Source organism: Nipponia nippon, unplaced genomic scaffold (genome assembly GCF_047370975.1).
Source record: "Nipponia nippon isolate SJK-2023a ecotype South Korea unplaced genomic scaffold, ASM4737097v1 scaffold_18, whole genome shotgun sequence".
Lineage (NCBI taxonomy): Eukaryota > Metazoa > Chordata > Aves > Pelecaniformes > Threskiornithidae > Nipponia > Nipponia nippon.
The window spans coordinates 3,053,036-3,068,412 of record NW_028262334.1 but is presented as its reverse complement, the minus strand read 5'-3'; the positions used below and the strand labels follow the sequence as shown (position 1 = coordinate 3,068,412).

General features: G+C 37.9%; 1 protein-coding gene across 6 annotated transcripts in view; it reads right to left on the bottom strand.

Moving 5' to 3' along the window:
• CLIP1 (CAP-Gly domain containing linker protein 1) overlaps nt 1-15,377 on the bottom strand; it is a 74,216-nt gene that overhangs the window by 33,777 nt on the left and 25,062 nt on the right. For 3 of the 6 annotated variants that reach the window (XM_087754975.1, XM_087754977.1, XM_087754974.1), the window contains 6 exons: nt 11,180-11,304; nt 9,866-10,082; nt 6,541-6,738; nt 6,056-6,159; nt 3,810-3,870; nt 2,607-2,639 (listed from right to left, as the gene is read on the bottom strand). In XM_087754975.1, the coding sequence (XP_087611101.1) occupies nt 2,607-2,639; nt 3,810-3,870; nt 6,056-6,159; nt 6,541-6,738; nt 9,866-10,082; nt 11,180-11,304 (738 nt within the window). The remainder of the gene's footprint in view (nt 1-2,606; nt 2,640-3,809; nt 3,871-6,055; nt 6,160-6,540; nt 6,739-9,865; nt 10,083-11,179; nt 11,305-15,377) is intronic. The other 3 variants (XM_087754980.1, XM_087754978.1, XM_087754979.1) reach the window with 1 other exon arrangement.

The window sequence follows — 15,377 nt, the reverse complement described above, 5'->3', positions numbered from 1 at the left end:
GTGTGCACAGCTGGCAGGCCGCTGCTACTTCTCCGATCTTTGTAATATGATATTTAAAAATCCCTACAGAACGGTGTTATTTATAGAGTGACAAGCTGATTAGAACTGCCTCCAAATCAGCCGCAGCAGTTAAAGATCTTATGTAGTCTCTGCAGAGCAAGCGGGATAGGGATGAGCCTCTTGGTTTGCTTCAGGCCTGTTCTCCTCCCAACACAGTATTCCTTCTGACAGCACCAAGTTGTCTTCTTTCCCAAAAGCATGCAGGCATCTGGTGGTTTAATTTTTTAAACATTTTTCCAGCTGAAAACAGTTGGCTGTTTTACTATGTAGTTACTAGGTCCAAAATACTAAAATCCACAAATGCTAGAAGTTGCTTCTTAGATTTGTCTATTTTTTGAAATTCCATAGCAGATTTGTTTCCCTATCAGTGGAAGATCTTCAGTCTATATGGGGAAGAAACCCCCACAAGAACACGGATTACTGTTTTTGCTTCCCACAGCCTTTGAAAATGAAACTAAGTATTCTAAGGGAAATAACAATATTTTGTAAGTGGCTACAATTCAGTCCCCTCTCTGAGACAGGTCAGTACTAGTTCTGATCCACAACGGAACTGCAATTCTGAAAAGTAATGTATTTTTAAAAACTGAATATTCACACCTTCCTTGCTCTAATACACCAAAGGGATCTATTAAAAACCAAGAAACCCCAAACCTGATAGTTGCAGAATTCTCCCTGCATGACTTCGCAAAATATGCTATCTTAAGTTTTTCTATGCTACATAAATTCCAAACCACTTTGATCATTAATTTTATAGACACTGCTTTACTACTGCAAAGATCAGATATACCATCACTGATTACTGGGGGTTTTAATCCCATCTCTTACATATTATAAAGGGAAATAAGTTAAAATCCTACCAAAATAGAAATAAAAGATTAAAAAAAAAAATACTCCAGAGGTCTTTGCTGGGCACCTTTTTCCCCATTTAGGGCATGAGGGATTATCCTTTAAAGAAGTCTGATTTCCAAGGGACAGGCTCCAGTTTCCCTGAGGTAAAAATCACAGCAGAATTTTGAATCACTCAAATTTCTCTCCTGATCATCTAGAGAGAAATGTCTAAATGATTGTGTTTCTCTTTGAGGAAACCCAGAGCACAGTAAACTGAGAAGAGCAGAGTACTACAAAAAGAAGAAAAGAACATGATTGTAAACCTTAACTTGGATGAAATATAGAAAAAAAAAAAAAAACCAAAACCAACAAAGGAAGCATCTTCACCTTCTCCAAAGCTTCACAGTTAGACTAAGAGTAATAGGGAAATGGGACGAGCCTTACTCTGCCTTGAACCTTAAAGAACTCCACTCAAATAAAATTCAGAGACCAGTCATCAGCTATTTTCAGCACTTGTGTATTCTAGCTACTCTTTCACTTCAAAATAAACCTTACTGTTAAGTTCTCCATCTATAGGTCAAACCGTGAAATTGTGCTGAAGCCATAAATGCTGATAATCAGTTCTAGGATAGGGGCAAGATGACCTTCAGTCCCTTCGTGCTGGGATAACAATCACAGACCACGACTGAGATTATGAAGCATTAGCCTAGAAACTAAGTGATCACCCACTTCTCTCCTTTAGAGAGTGAAGATGTCCATTTTTATGGAAAAATTAGAATAGGGAAATCAGGAGTAAAGATAGGATTAAACAAGGAGTGCACAAAACAAGAGAAAGGAAGGGCACATGCAGATTTACTTCTAACACACCGTGAGCCTGATTGGAAGAATAGAGGAGACCCAGATCGCTGAAGTAGCTTCGCAAAAGGAACACCTAAGAACGCACAGCAGGAAACCAGTTTTAGTCTTGAGAACTTCCTATCTCGGCTGGGGATGCAGCAGAGGAGGCAGCCTGCGATAGATTTTCCTGAGTCCAATCAAAGAGAGGGCTTTTAAATTCCACTATTCTGAGCTATGGAAGCAAGAGGGCTGCTTAAATGTCTCGTAAGGCAATTTCTGTTATCCAGTAACATATATTTTTCCTACATAATTCAAAGAGAAGCTACATGAAGATACAGTAAAATCAGACAGCTTTGCACACTAATTCTTCAGATGTTTTTAATCATCTCTCCCCTTAGCATTTCATGCCGAAAAAAAAAGAAACAAAGGGGAGGTGGGGAACATAGCGATTTTTTTCCTCAGAAAAATTAACTGGCTACTTGCATACTGCATCTATTGAACAGCAGCAGGAGCTCATAGGAAAGCATGCAGGATTTTGTGAAGAAAGCAACTAAAATCCTACATTTAAATGAAAGACTTTTCAAGATCCTGGACAGTCATTTTCTACAAGCTCCTACACTCTTCAATTAGTTGCAAAGTTTTTGACCCTACAGAATTCTAATGACACATTTGCCCTCTCTTCAGTTAATGGGGATTACAACGTTTAGTCATTACACACATTCTTTTCAATAAATGTTGTAATTGCTCTGAAAGCAACATGCACACAAATACTAGAGTCAATGTTTCAATAACAGATTATGCAGTTAGTGAATAAGTATAAGCATTTTCTGCACACAATCTGTTAACATGGGATGTCTCTGCACATTCAAGTGCCCTCTTACATTTTCTGGGTCTTCCGAAATCTGCCTCTTTCGCTATCAGTAAAATTAAAAAACAAACAAACAAAAATATTTCACCTGCAGACTTAGCACTATCATTCCAACACAAACAACAGGATACATTTCATTATCTTGAATTCAGTTTAAACTCTTGAAGTTATGCAGCTTGACAAACCAGAGTCTTTAAGATGGTTTGCCATGACTATCGACTGATTTAACAAAAAATAAGAAATTAAAATTTTCCATGGACTAAACAATAAAAGGAGCATTCTATGAAGAGTCTAGATAGGTACCTTAAAATGAATGGAAGACTAAAATAAAAGAAATGTTATATGAAATGAATAATTTTCATAAAGCTAGCACTTTAATCATAAATGGTTTACAGGAACACAAGTTAATTAAGTTTGTACTTTAAACTGTGCAAGAAGTTCCAATATTTTTCTGATTAGACAACAACGAAGTAGAACAAGTAAAAAGTATCTTGCTTTTTAATTTGAAATTTGGGATAAAAATTGGCAGTGTTCAAATATCTCAGAGTAATCCTTCATTAAATGTTTCCTATTCTGATTGTGTAATAGCATACTGTGTTTTAGCCCAATGTTATAGTTATACAAACAGTAGAAAGATAAAAATTGCACACATTAAATTGCTGTTTAGATTTTGTGTACAATAACTCTCAGGACAAAACATTCTTTGTTAATCAGTCTTCCCTAAGGAAAGCACAGGGATTATTCAAAAAATTGATCGAAGACAAACAGGACTAGTCTTCAATATTAATTTTCAAAGGTGTAAATATTAACTTGCAATTTCATAAATGATTTTTTGCTGGTGGTTACTTTTAGAGTAATTTCAGAAACATTGGTAAGATATAACATAAAATAATGTAAAATATCAAAAGGTAGAGTTTTCTATGAATTAATTTAATTACTCCAAACAACTACAGCCATTCCACAGTGCAACCCTTGCTAAAGTGTGTAACTGAATTAAGGGTGCAATCCTGTAGTTTCAGGATGGTTAGCTTGCTCAAGGACTGCAGAACTGGGTATCACTTTCATGTGCTTTGCATATGCTTGGACCAATATTGCATCTATTAATCATTCCTGCCTTCCTCTGCTAGGTAACTTAATCTGAATAACACTTAATCTGAACTGATTGCATTTCTGTGTCCTACTATATATCCTGTTTACAAAGCTGGAGATATTTTACCTCTAGGTCTCCTTTGGTAATGGATTCTTCTTCCACACGGAACTGAAGGTCTTCAACTTTCCTGTGGGGAGAATTCATTAAAATTCAGATAACTTCGAAAGAAAATGCTTTCAAAGCTCGCTGTTCAGTGGAAATCAGAACTACAATGACATCATTCTGATTGTACCAGCAAACTGCCAGAAACATTAAGGAGAAATCTCTCACAGGAAGCATCAGAAAGAAGGAAAGCTGCTGCCTTTAAAACACAAGCACTGACAAAGTACAGCATCAGCCTTCCTGCAGCTCTATAAAGAAAGTATTTTGTTGCATTTTCTGACGAGTTAAAAAGAAAACCTTTAAGTCATCATTGATTCTCTCATTCTTTCACCCTTCTACACATCCTCAAAAGAGGTGACCTAAATGAACAGTATGATCTCACATTTTGTATATTTTACCATTCACCTAAGAAACAGTCAGAAAGTTAGGACACATCCAAGATACCCATGCACCTTTTAGAAGTGAGCCAGTCAACTTGCATCAAAACTCTAGCATAGACAAATATATGTTAGGTGTCAAGATGAACTGCAAGATGCAGAATGGGAGCGCAAGCAAGAACATTGACTTGCCTTGCCCATACAGGAGTCTTAGAATGAGAAGACAGAGGTGAGAAGCTAATATCTGACTTAAAATAAAATGTGTAAAAAGTTATTTCTTCTCTCCCCTGACTCTGGTATACCCCAATGAACAAGGGGCCAGATCTCCTCCTTTTCCCCTTGATACTTTCAATACTGTAAGATGTTGCAAAGCAAGAGACAAGCATGTCTTCTTTCCTTTGAATTTACACACATTGCTGGTGCCCGCAGCTTGCCTGACAGATGTAGAAATCATTGCATCAAAGAGAGTTACAAGTGATGGATGTCTAAAAGAAAAGGACAATAACAACTTATTACTGGAAGCGGGTCTCACCAGTGTGCTTTGGGAAACAGGATTAAAGATTATTTGACTTCTAGTCGCTGCTGAGACTGACTTGAATACATATTACAGAAAACTTTCAAAGTAAATAAGCCTAGAGCGGCTGGGAGGAAGGAGAAATATTACACTGCCGAAGCTGTGAAATGTCTCCCCGGCTGCAGGACGTCACTTTGGCGAAGGGGTAGCAGGCGCACAGCGGCACTGTCACGCTGCCTAGCAACACGCTGAAGGTGAGCTCAAGGCCATGGAGGATTGCGGTGAAACAGACCCCCACTGACCTGGCACTCAGCGAAACTAGGTCCACAGCCAGGCTACCGGAGGTACTGCAAAGCTGTTGTGTTTGGGTTTTTTTCAATTTAAAAACCCACTGCATTATTTTGTAGAGAATGTATAAATAATTCTAACTTTACTGCTTGTTTTGAAAATTCAGTTAGAGTGGGTCCCATAAAAAGGCAGCATGAAAATTGTAAAGGAATTGCCCAGGGTTTACCATTGCATTTTCTCATCTGTGATTTCCAGTTTTAGGCAGGCCTTACAGAGAGATTGACATCTGACTAATTTCAGGGGCACACACAAGCCTACAGGGCAGACTCACAAAGGGTTTCTAAATAGACTCTTGCTTTTCAGAAACATTCCAAATCCACTAAAACAATTTATCAGATTATTTCCTCACCTAACCTTGACTCAGCAATTTATCAGGTTATTTCCTTTCCTAACCTCACCTTACCTATTTGGGAATCTCAGTTCCTTTCCTCAAATGGTTATGAAAGGGAATTAGAAAGGCATTAAAATTAACGGCTTTGATGATTTTCCTGTAAAAGATAGACCCCACCTAGAAGCACACGACTAATAGTAACAAATTATTCACAAGAGAACTAAACTGTAAATTCCTAATCCAGCACTGTCAGGAAAAGAGATTATCAAAATTTTCATTTGGAAGTGGAAGAAGAGTGTTTCAAGAAGATCAGGTATGGTCCATTAATTTCATATGAGTGTGAATAAAATCCTTCATAACAGAAAGCAATACTAAAAGGAATGAGTTGCATGAAATTCAGCTACAAACAATAGTTACAGCCTCGAAGCACGTCCACTTTTTTTGGCTTTCCCTCCCCAAATTTAAGAGCGCTGTGTTTTTAGTATTAATTTTAAGAAACTGCAATATGATTTTATAGAATAATTGCCCATATCTGCATTATTCAAAATTTGTTTCATATTTGAAAGTCACCACAGCATTTGCTTTTAATGCAAAGTTTGTTTTTAACAGAGTTATACTAATGAAGACAGTTTTGGGTTACCTTTTCTCTTCCTCAAGCTGATTGAGAAGCTCCACTTTCTCCCTGTCCGCAGCCTCCACCATAGCTCGTAGCTGGTCCATTTTTGCTTCCATCTCCAGTACATGCTAATCAGCAGGAGGAATAAGAACAAAATCTATTAAGTTGGGCAATACATGAATTTTTTCCAAGTTATGTATCTATACCTCAGGAATCACGATTTGGTAAAGTGATGGGCCAAGGGACAGGAACGTCACCATACTCAAATATGTATATAATAAAAGATTATAGTGATGCGTGGAGAAGTTCAACAAAAATTAGTTAAATGAAGTAGATTTGCTATCTCATCAAGCCAAAGCTCCCACAAGGAAGATCCCACAGGTATGGACTACTTTAGTTTTAGAACACCACCTCTTACTCCCAGACCTTTTCAATATGTAAACACAATTTTGGAAATTAAGTCAATTGTATTAAAGCCTCTATTTTAAGAACAGCAATACCGCTCTTACCCGATCATGTCCATCGCGAACAAGTGCTAATTCCTGCTCTATTTCCCCTACGTGACTGGTTGCTTTTGCAACTTCTGCCCTCTCCAGGTCCCTTTCTGCCAGGAGCTGTTCAATGTGTTGCTGCTTCTCCTTCAGTGCCTCCTGTAGGGCTGTGGTACCAGAAATTTTTCTTGCATATCGGGAGGATGTTTCTGTCAACTTCACAAGGTAAAGACGTTAAAAATCATTCTGTATCAAGTGAAAACAAGGGATATCTCCAGACTCTACAAACATTGAGTTAGTAAAGCAAATGCTTTCTGTAACCTACTGTACCTTCTCCTTTTACATTTACATTACTTCATTTTCTAGAATTTAACAACGGCCATGCATGTGTAGTAAGGCTGCTTTGTAGCAATCAGCAGCTAGTGTGCAGGAGACAGAAGGGTTGCAGTGCAAACAGAAGGCTGGCCTCCATCGAAGGTGTGCTTAGTAGACTCACACAAATAAGACTCACTCATGTTTCTAAGCATCTTTTTGCATTAAAAAGAAAGAAAGGCAGCCTTTTAGCAAGTTAAAAACATCCTGCCCCTAGTTATCTAGTCATCATCTTGGGCCACCAGCAACTATAACATTTCCAAATGCTCTATCAAAAGCTTTTGGAACTCCAACTAGCATTTGGCAGCTCTATAACGGCAATTAAACATCCAGGATGAAAAGCATTTACCTTGACCTAAAAAGCCAGCCTTACAGCTAAAACCTTGTGAAGAAGAACAATTGGTATCTGATTAAAACATATGCTTTTATCACTTGGAATGAAATCACTTCTGGAAAATAAATCTGAAAGATTAAACTTAAAGAGATAAAAATGAATCAATCTGGAGAACTACAGCTAAAATGAACCTTAGGGTTTTCCTTGACCTTGCATGATCTCTGCTCCACTGAATGGAACCAGTGTCAGTGAAAATTCAGCATGGCCCTGTCTTCTACTTCCTCAAGAGTTTTTGAGCTAGAAGGGAAAGTAAATAAACTGAAATTATGTAGTAAGAGTGAGCAGTAGTCGTGAAAACAGCAAAAACGGAACGAAAAAAATCCCATACAGCTTATAAAAACTGACTTTAAGCTTAACAGCTCAGCAATTTATCCAACTATGAAATGAGAATGACATCTCAGTTAAAGCCTTATTTAAAACAAAAACCAATACACAAAGGCTTGCTCTTCTGTTATGTTAACCTTTAGCTCTGTCTAATAGTATTGCCCAAGAATAGGAGCATGTTTCTTCCCTGATCCTTTCAGAGATCAAAATGTTGAAGAATAGTTGCCATATACAGCCTGGAATGCTGGCATTGGACAACATCCCCAACAGAAAGCATAACACGGACGTATTCTCTCCTGTCATCACAAAAACACACTTCCCCTTCTGTTACCATGACTGCTACACCATCTCTCTAACTTGTCTACTCACAGCCTTAAATGATGTCTACCATCCATTGCAAATCTCTATCAAGTGACTGAAAAGGTACGAGATGGAAAAAACCATCTTCTACTTTGATGCTTAGATTATTTGTTTCAGATCCTCTCAGTTTCTGGAAGATATCTCATTCTGGAATGAGAATGCTTTTTAACAATTCCAGCTCTTCAAATCAAACTTGACTTAATTCCCAATTCCAAAAGAAATCCAGATTTCAGAGAAACATTAGCTTCCTTCAGATTTGGAAATAAATACAAATTGCATCAGACAGCCCACTTAAATCATTAGATCACCTACTTTGACAGTTGCTTTTCTTATACAGGAAGAAGAAAACAGCAACAGCCCTGAATAATTGAGAAGACTATGTAAGAGTCCAGCAATTTCCAGATAAATTATAATTTTCCTAGGAATTGAAGCACGAAAAGTCTGCTGTGTCAAAACTGATTTCAGGAAATCTTGTTTCTTCAGCAGCTTAACTTGTAAAGAAAAAGTGTCAGAATTATGTTGACAGTCCTTTTAACCTGGATGGTAACCAAATGTTCATGTTGCCTGAGAAGAGTTGGAAGCAAGCTGGAATTTTAATTCCAGAAATAATGGATTACAGAAGCTTTATATTTTATGGCAAAAGCCCTGGGGCACAACACAGAAGCAAAATAAGCGAATATATTGTAGGCATTTACAACACGTAACTGTACTCTCTTGTTGCTTAGAGTATCACAGCACATGGAATAAAATGCAGAGGTCCCTATTAATGCTTCACCATCAGCTCATGAAGTCTGCCCTGAAGCTGAGGTAGCACCTTGTGTTAGTGCACTCATTTCTAACTAGGGGGCTCTCTGCAGCTAGAAGTGCAACTTCCAGAATGGATTAAGTAATAAAGTCCCACTGTTTGTGCCAACTCTTGACCTCCGTTCGCTTGTAATCTGCTTCAGGTTTGAAGGACTACGGTAAAGTCACCTCTCTGTTCTGCACCTGCTGGTCAGTGGGACAGTATGCCAGCTAACCAGTTCCACATCAGTGGGAGTGATCTCTTTCTAATTAGATGTATTTATGTACTTTGGTTCAAAAAAGGAAGTATCTAGGGTGACTGTGGAGAAAAACAATTACTTCTATGCTTTTAATTGCCTTAGAGAGATTTTTAAAAAATTCAGCTTTCCCAGAAGATTTCCGTTTTACTGCTGCAACCCAAGATTAGGACACTTATGTAACAGAGCAACTTTAAAAGAGTCCGTAGTAAGTGTATTAGGTGGAATTAGTACTGTGTTAGAATTCACCTGAGCCACTGTACTTTGCAACATTTAGCCTTTATGAATTCATAGGATTAAAACCAAATGTAAAAGAAAAGAAAGAGGCTTCTTGTCAGCAAAGACTTGACAATTGCTACTTCCGTATTTCTCAGCTGACTCATCTCTTTAACAGTAGAAGAAAACCATTTATATTTCAGACAATTTGAAGCTTCCTTCTTAATAAAACAAGTTTGATCTATGGAAGCTTTAGTGCATACCAGATCCTCAAACACAAACCCCATATGACAGAGGTAGTGCTAGGAAAATGAACAACTAAATGGAGATTCCAGTCAGAGAACATTGATGCCTTTTCAGTTTGTTGGCATCATAAGCCCCTTTCTTATTGCAATAACTCAGTTAGCCTGAATTAACTGTGTAAGCTTAAATATTCAAATATTCAGCTACTCTTCAGGGCTAGCTAAGATTTCCTTCCTTCATGCATGCTTTGAATGAAAAAGAGAGCACAATTAAATGTATATTGTGCTCTGCCCAAGATCTGTTCTATTCTCAATTTATGCAAGTAGACCACAGGCAAGTGCCACGTGGATTCCTGCTTGGGAACGTAAAGCATGCAATAGAAAAAGAAGCTTACTAGTCCTGTACGGCTTGGCTTGCTGCTTACTGAAGATGCCACAGAACTGAGAGAGCTCAGGGAAGATGCACTTGGACTACGTTTCAGGGCTGTGGGAGTCGCAATCACTTTTCGCACAGTTGTCTTTGCTTTCGCTGGTGTAGTTGACGGGAATCCAATCTTTGTAACTTTGTGGACTGGAGCAAACAAACCGTATTTTGGCTGACACTGAAAATACCTTCAAAAAAGCAAAGCAGACAGGTGAGAGTACTAAATTAACTTCTGTCTTTTCAGATACATGGTCTGGCTTCACAAAGAATTCTAGATAAATAGTCTAAAAGTATTAAAGGACAGGGTAACAGCTGGTGACAATCTAATCTATGTTAGATTGCCTTTTTTTTAAGCACTAGATTTGGAAAGGGGGCTTTGAGAGGCTGAAACAGCATGATTATACCAGACTTCAGAAATTCAACAGAGTAAACTCTTGAGCTAGAGCTCCGTTTCCTAAAAATTCCATTCAGATTCAAAGTTTAACATGCATAGCTTTCCTCTTTGATACATTCCTCTGAGCTGCCCACAACAAATGTGATAGCAGAGAGTTAAAAATAAAAATCAGATTTTAATTAAATCAAATAGTTTTACATTTTATTACATACATACCTATATATGTATGCATATTTGATTATACAGAACATATATCTTTGGTTATATATAAACAAAAGCCACTTAAAATTTTAATTTGTAATCACCTATGTTAAGGTGGCATAATCCTTGTAAAACCTCTTTTTAACAAGTTAAAGGACTGTTCCTTATACCAAATGAGAAAGCAAGCTAAATTGTGATGTGAATTAATGCTTTCTAAGTGTGACTTATTGGAGGAAGCAGCTATACTGTTCCCAGTCTTTACAATGAGGCAACTATTGGTATAGGAGCTTTCAGTTCCTGCGGTGCAGGAAGATTTCCCTTAAGTTCAGCTGTTAGACACCCAGAGGTATTCTCTGAACTGAGCATTCATTACAAGCTGAGAAACCAAGCAGACGTTCAAAAAGCAGGAAATTGTGTTTTCCATTACCAGTCTATGAATAAAACTCACATGGGAGTAGGAGAGATGAACTAATCCCATGAATGTGGGGTTGATGCAGATTTTCAGAGATGTGTAGGCGTCATGAAATCCAAATCAGTGTCTAACGACCCCCCCCACCATCAGCAGACAGTCAGATTTACAACCTAACTACTTCCCTTGATATAAAGTTTCATGTAAGATATTAATAAAACCAAAACAGAATAGAGAGATGCAAAATCTTTAAGGTGGCTGCTATCAGATGATAGACAAACCTTGTTCCAGCAACAGCTCCATCATTCTTTCCCAGAGGTTCATCCAGTTCTACTCCACACCATTCTCCTTTAGCAAAGTCAGTTTCTCCCAAGAAACGCACAACTCCAGCTTTTGTTCCACCAACCTGAAGCAGTAAGACACACAACTGCATTTAATACATTTCTAAACTAAAATACCAAATAGAGCGTAAAAAGCTTTCTGTATAATCATGTTCACAAAGCGCATTAATGATGTGACCAGTTCTTGTTTCAAGCTGCATATTCTTCTGCCTATGAGTTTGTTTTAACATGTTGGACAGATCTTCACAACCAAATTGTTTACAGAAGGGGGAAAAAAAAAAAATCAATTCCCTAGCATTTAGTTCTGTCCAATTTGGTATTCAGGAAGTTTGTCACGATTGAAGTCCACAATTCTACTAGGTGACTTGACATGGCTGTAAGATTAAAAATACATCTAACGAGACTCAGTATAACCAGTGTACTGAATGCAATAGATTTGTACTGTAGTTTCTCACAAATTTCTATCAGCAAATAAGGATTTCTAGGAACTGCTTATTTCTTATTCTGCAAGGAAAAGTAAAATAAATGAAACGAGAAGTCTTTCATATTTTCTCTAAGGAATAGTTCAGATAAACTACATAGTACAACCCTCTTGCATTTAAAAGAACTGATATAAGGCATAATGGTGTGCATCTTCCAAAATTTTAGATGCAAACAGCTATTTCAATTCTCGGGGGGGGAAGAATAATTGTGTTTATCTTTTCTTCACTTTTTAAAAACAAAACCAAAACCAAACGGACACTCCTAAATGGAAGATTAAAAAACCAATTGTTTTCAAAGTTAAAATATTAAAGCTTTACAGCCATTCCAATTGCTTACAATGTCTGCAAGATATAGTTTTTCATAATACCCAGGGGAGGGAAGAACTAAATTAAGCAAAGAAGCAAAAGGTGTTCAGCATGACTGACGCTTGCCAAGAAGGGCCACAAGCCAGAACTGCAGGATTCTTGCAGGTCAGAACGACAATATGTTGCGCCCTATTTGTGTGAAAATCTGTTCAGCCTGCACCTAGCATTATGGAAACAAGCAAATGTTAACGACAACCTCTTCAAGAGATTCACGGGATTCAACGCAGACATTTTCAAGGCCAGTGCTTTTTTTCACTTATATTTTCCAGCACGCATTATACAATGAGGAATATTTTGTAGCCTTAGCAGAGAGTTAGGACGTAACCTGCTAACAGAAAGACTAATTTTCCTTTTTATGTACTAAAAAGTATATTAGAATTTCATATAATTTTCACATTAGATATTCTATTTCTTGGGGGGAACTTCCCAGGATAACTAGAGAACAACAAGCTTCTCGTGCCATAAATTAAGGTGCACAACCACAGTACACTAGATAATTCATATTAATACATTTGGGAAGCGTTCACACAAGAGGTTAACTGTGAGGAATCTAGGAGTAGAGGACGTTATCTTGCATGAAAGCACTAAGTGTCCACAAAGTACTAAGTTAGTGCACAGTAGATGCCACACACATTTGTGCCCTAGCTACTGGCTCATCAACTTCCCAGAGCCGACAGCTCTGTTAGCAATTCAAGGCTTCAGCTGATGAGGAAAAAAAAAAAATCCTAACCTACACTAACTGCAGAAAACCAGGGAGGAATAATTAACCCTTTTTGATATTACTAAAATGAGAAAGCTGACAGACATCTTTCGTGCATATTTAAGGTGGAAGTCTCCTTCTCCTCTCTCATTAGAGGCAGTCTTGAAACACCGTTTAACCTGCAGATCACCTTTGTATCTTGCTTTAAGTGGCACTGTAGCAAATTATTACTCTTCATGGAATAAAACCACATAAAGTTTACGGTTACCATGACTCAGTCCAATATAGTAACTAGCAGAACGTTCGGTATTCGGTGTTCTTGGCAGAGAACAGACAAACTTCCCCTCTCAAAAAACAAGCAAGAGTACTGTCCTAGAAACAAAGAACCGTAAGGGGCCAAAACAGTCACAGGGAATGCAGCTCTCCTCTGCGGCACAGGGGTGAAGAGGGAAGACGTAACAGCGTTTGTGAAAGTATTTCCTGGGAAGAACTATTCCTTAAGTATTTACCTTCATACATAACTGACTTTTTCTAGTAGTTTTTAATTAACATAAGTACAAACATCAAAATAAAATTTAACTGAGCAGTGTGAGAGAAAAACATGCACATGTCTGCGTTATCAGTCCATATTAGGTCTTGCAAATCGTCCTTCTCTTTAGTCCTTTTCTAGCAAGTTTGGCAGGTTTTTTGTTGTTTTTCTTCCTTTAATGATAAATTTGGAAGACATGTTTAGGTGAAAAGACTGATTAGTTCTGTGAGCACTGGTTCCCTCCTCAATTTTGTACTGTTGTCTGCCTCAATAAACAGAGTTAAATCAAAAGAGGCTGTAAAAAACCCATTAAAGAAATTAGACAGGAAAGCTAGAACAATAGCCTAGATAAGGAGCATCCCTTCAAAGACAATAGTCAGGTCTGCGGTCGCACAGAGGAATTCCTCAGCTCCTTTTACAGAAGTGTTTAACCAGGCCAAGGAATTTTATTGCAGTTTTGTGGAGGTGCGCGGGTTTTGGTGGGGGGTTATTTTGTTTTTTAAAATATACAATATAAGTCAATTACCAAAACACACACATATGCACAAAAGACCTTTCCACAGTAGGTAAACGAGGTACGCAAGATAAGAGCTATCTGAAGCATGGTAGTGGAAAAGGATAACTAGATGCGCAGACTCCCAGAGACACGAAAAACTCTTGCAATCTGTTCCCTCCAACTCAGGCTGTAAATAAACCTCTAGGTAAGGAATGCTAGCTCCAGGATAATACAGATTAAACTTGGGTGCAGAATATTCATTCCTTTTTTGTTTCATACCTTGGCCCTGCTTATCTTCCGTATTTAGGTAAAAAATGTATGGCACTGCACCCAAATCACAAACCGGGAGACATAATCCAGTAGAAAAGCTTTGGCAATGACCAGTGCCCATTGGACCTGCTACAGCAATCGCAGTGGACGTGCATGGGACTGCAACCCAAGGCCCAGGGGGAGTGAGCAAACGGAGGAATTAATATCCCGAGAACATATGGGGATGCACAACATGAGATCCCCAGGAGAAACAGCAATGTGACTAGTCTTGTAACCATGGTACCAGGGTTATTTTAAAACAAGATGCAAGGAAGAATGCCAAATAATTTTTGTTTTTTCAAAACCTCGTCAGGCTTCTTTGAATAACCAGCTACTACATTTCTGCTTTCTGCAAGTATTGAAATGTGTATCCTCACCAATAGTAGGAATCAGAGCCCACTGTGGCAGTAAAGTGCTCATAGCATCGACGAAGGTCTAGATATGCAGTTTTGCTCAGTTTCAAGCAAAAGCCTTCCAAGTCTTCAGCTTTAAAGACACGGTCAGCATTGCTCTATAAAGCCTCAATCTATTGAAGACTTCCAGTCATTCACAGACATCTGCCTCAAACAATATATTTATCTCCAGCTGCAATTAAGTACTCTGCATGTGACAACACACCCACCTTGAAAGCATTTAAGAAAATAATCATTTATTCCCTTGGTAGTACAATGTGAGGTGCTACTGTGCAACACAGTATGGTAAAGGCTTTTCTATGCATAAAAGTTGCTGTACATATATGGCCTTACACTTAGTGCTCTAAAGGGGAAAAAAGATTAAGATGTGATTACACTAAGCTGTATATACCATTATGAAAAAGCATTGTACTTACATAATTATAGCATTTATTGCAGAATTATAGAAAAAGTATTAAAAATTTTCATTATAAGAATTATAGCAAAAAATGTAAAAAAAAAAAAGAACCAAACCCCCCAAAATAGTTGCATTTGCCAGCAGATCTACTTCCCAGTAGTGCTAAAGAAGAACTTCTCAGTAGAACTAAAAAACCCCCCCAGTTTCTAAAAGAAACAGGGAAAAAAGTTTATTAAAAGGTTTCTAAAAGTTACATGGAAAAATGGGGCATCACTACCATGAAGACAATTTTCCATAACCTTCATTCATGCTAAGGCAGGTCACTAAATAATAGATCAGAGAAAAGAACTGCCAGACCTTTTTTTAGTCAGTTATCACACTCGCTATAGTCAAGCTGTAAAATATAAGGCAATACTACGCCAGAGAATCTAGGTTAGGCTACGGGT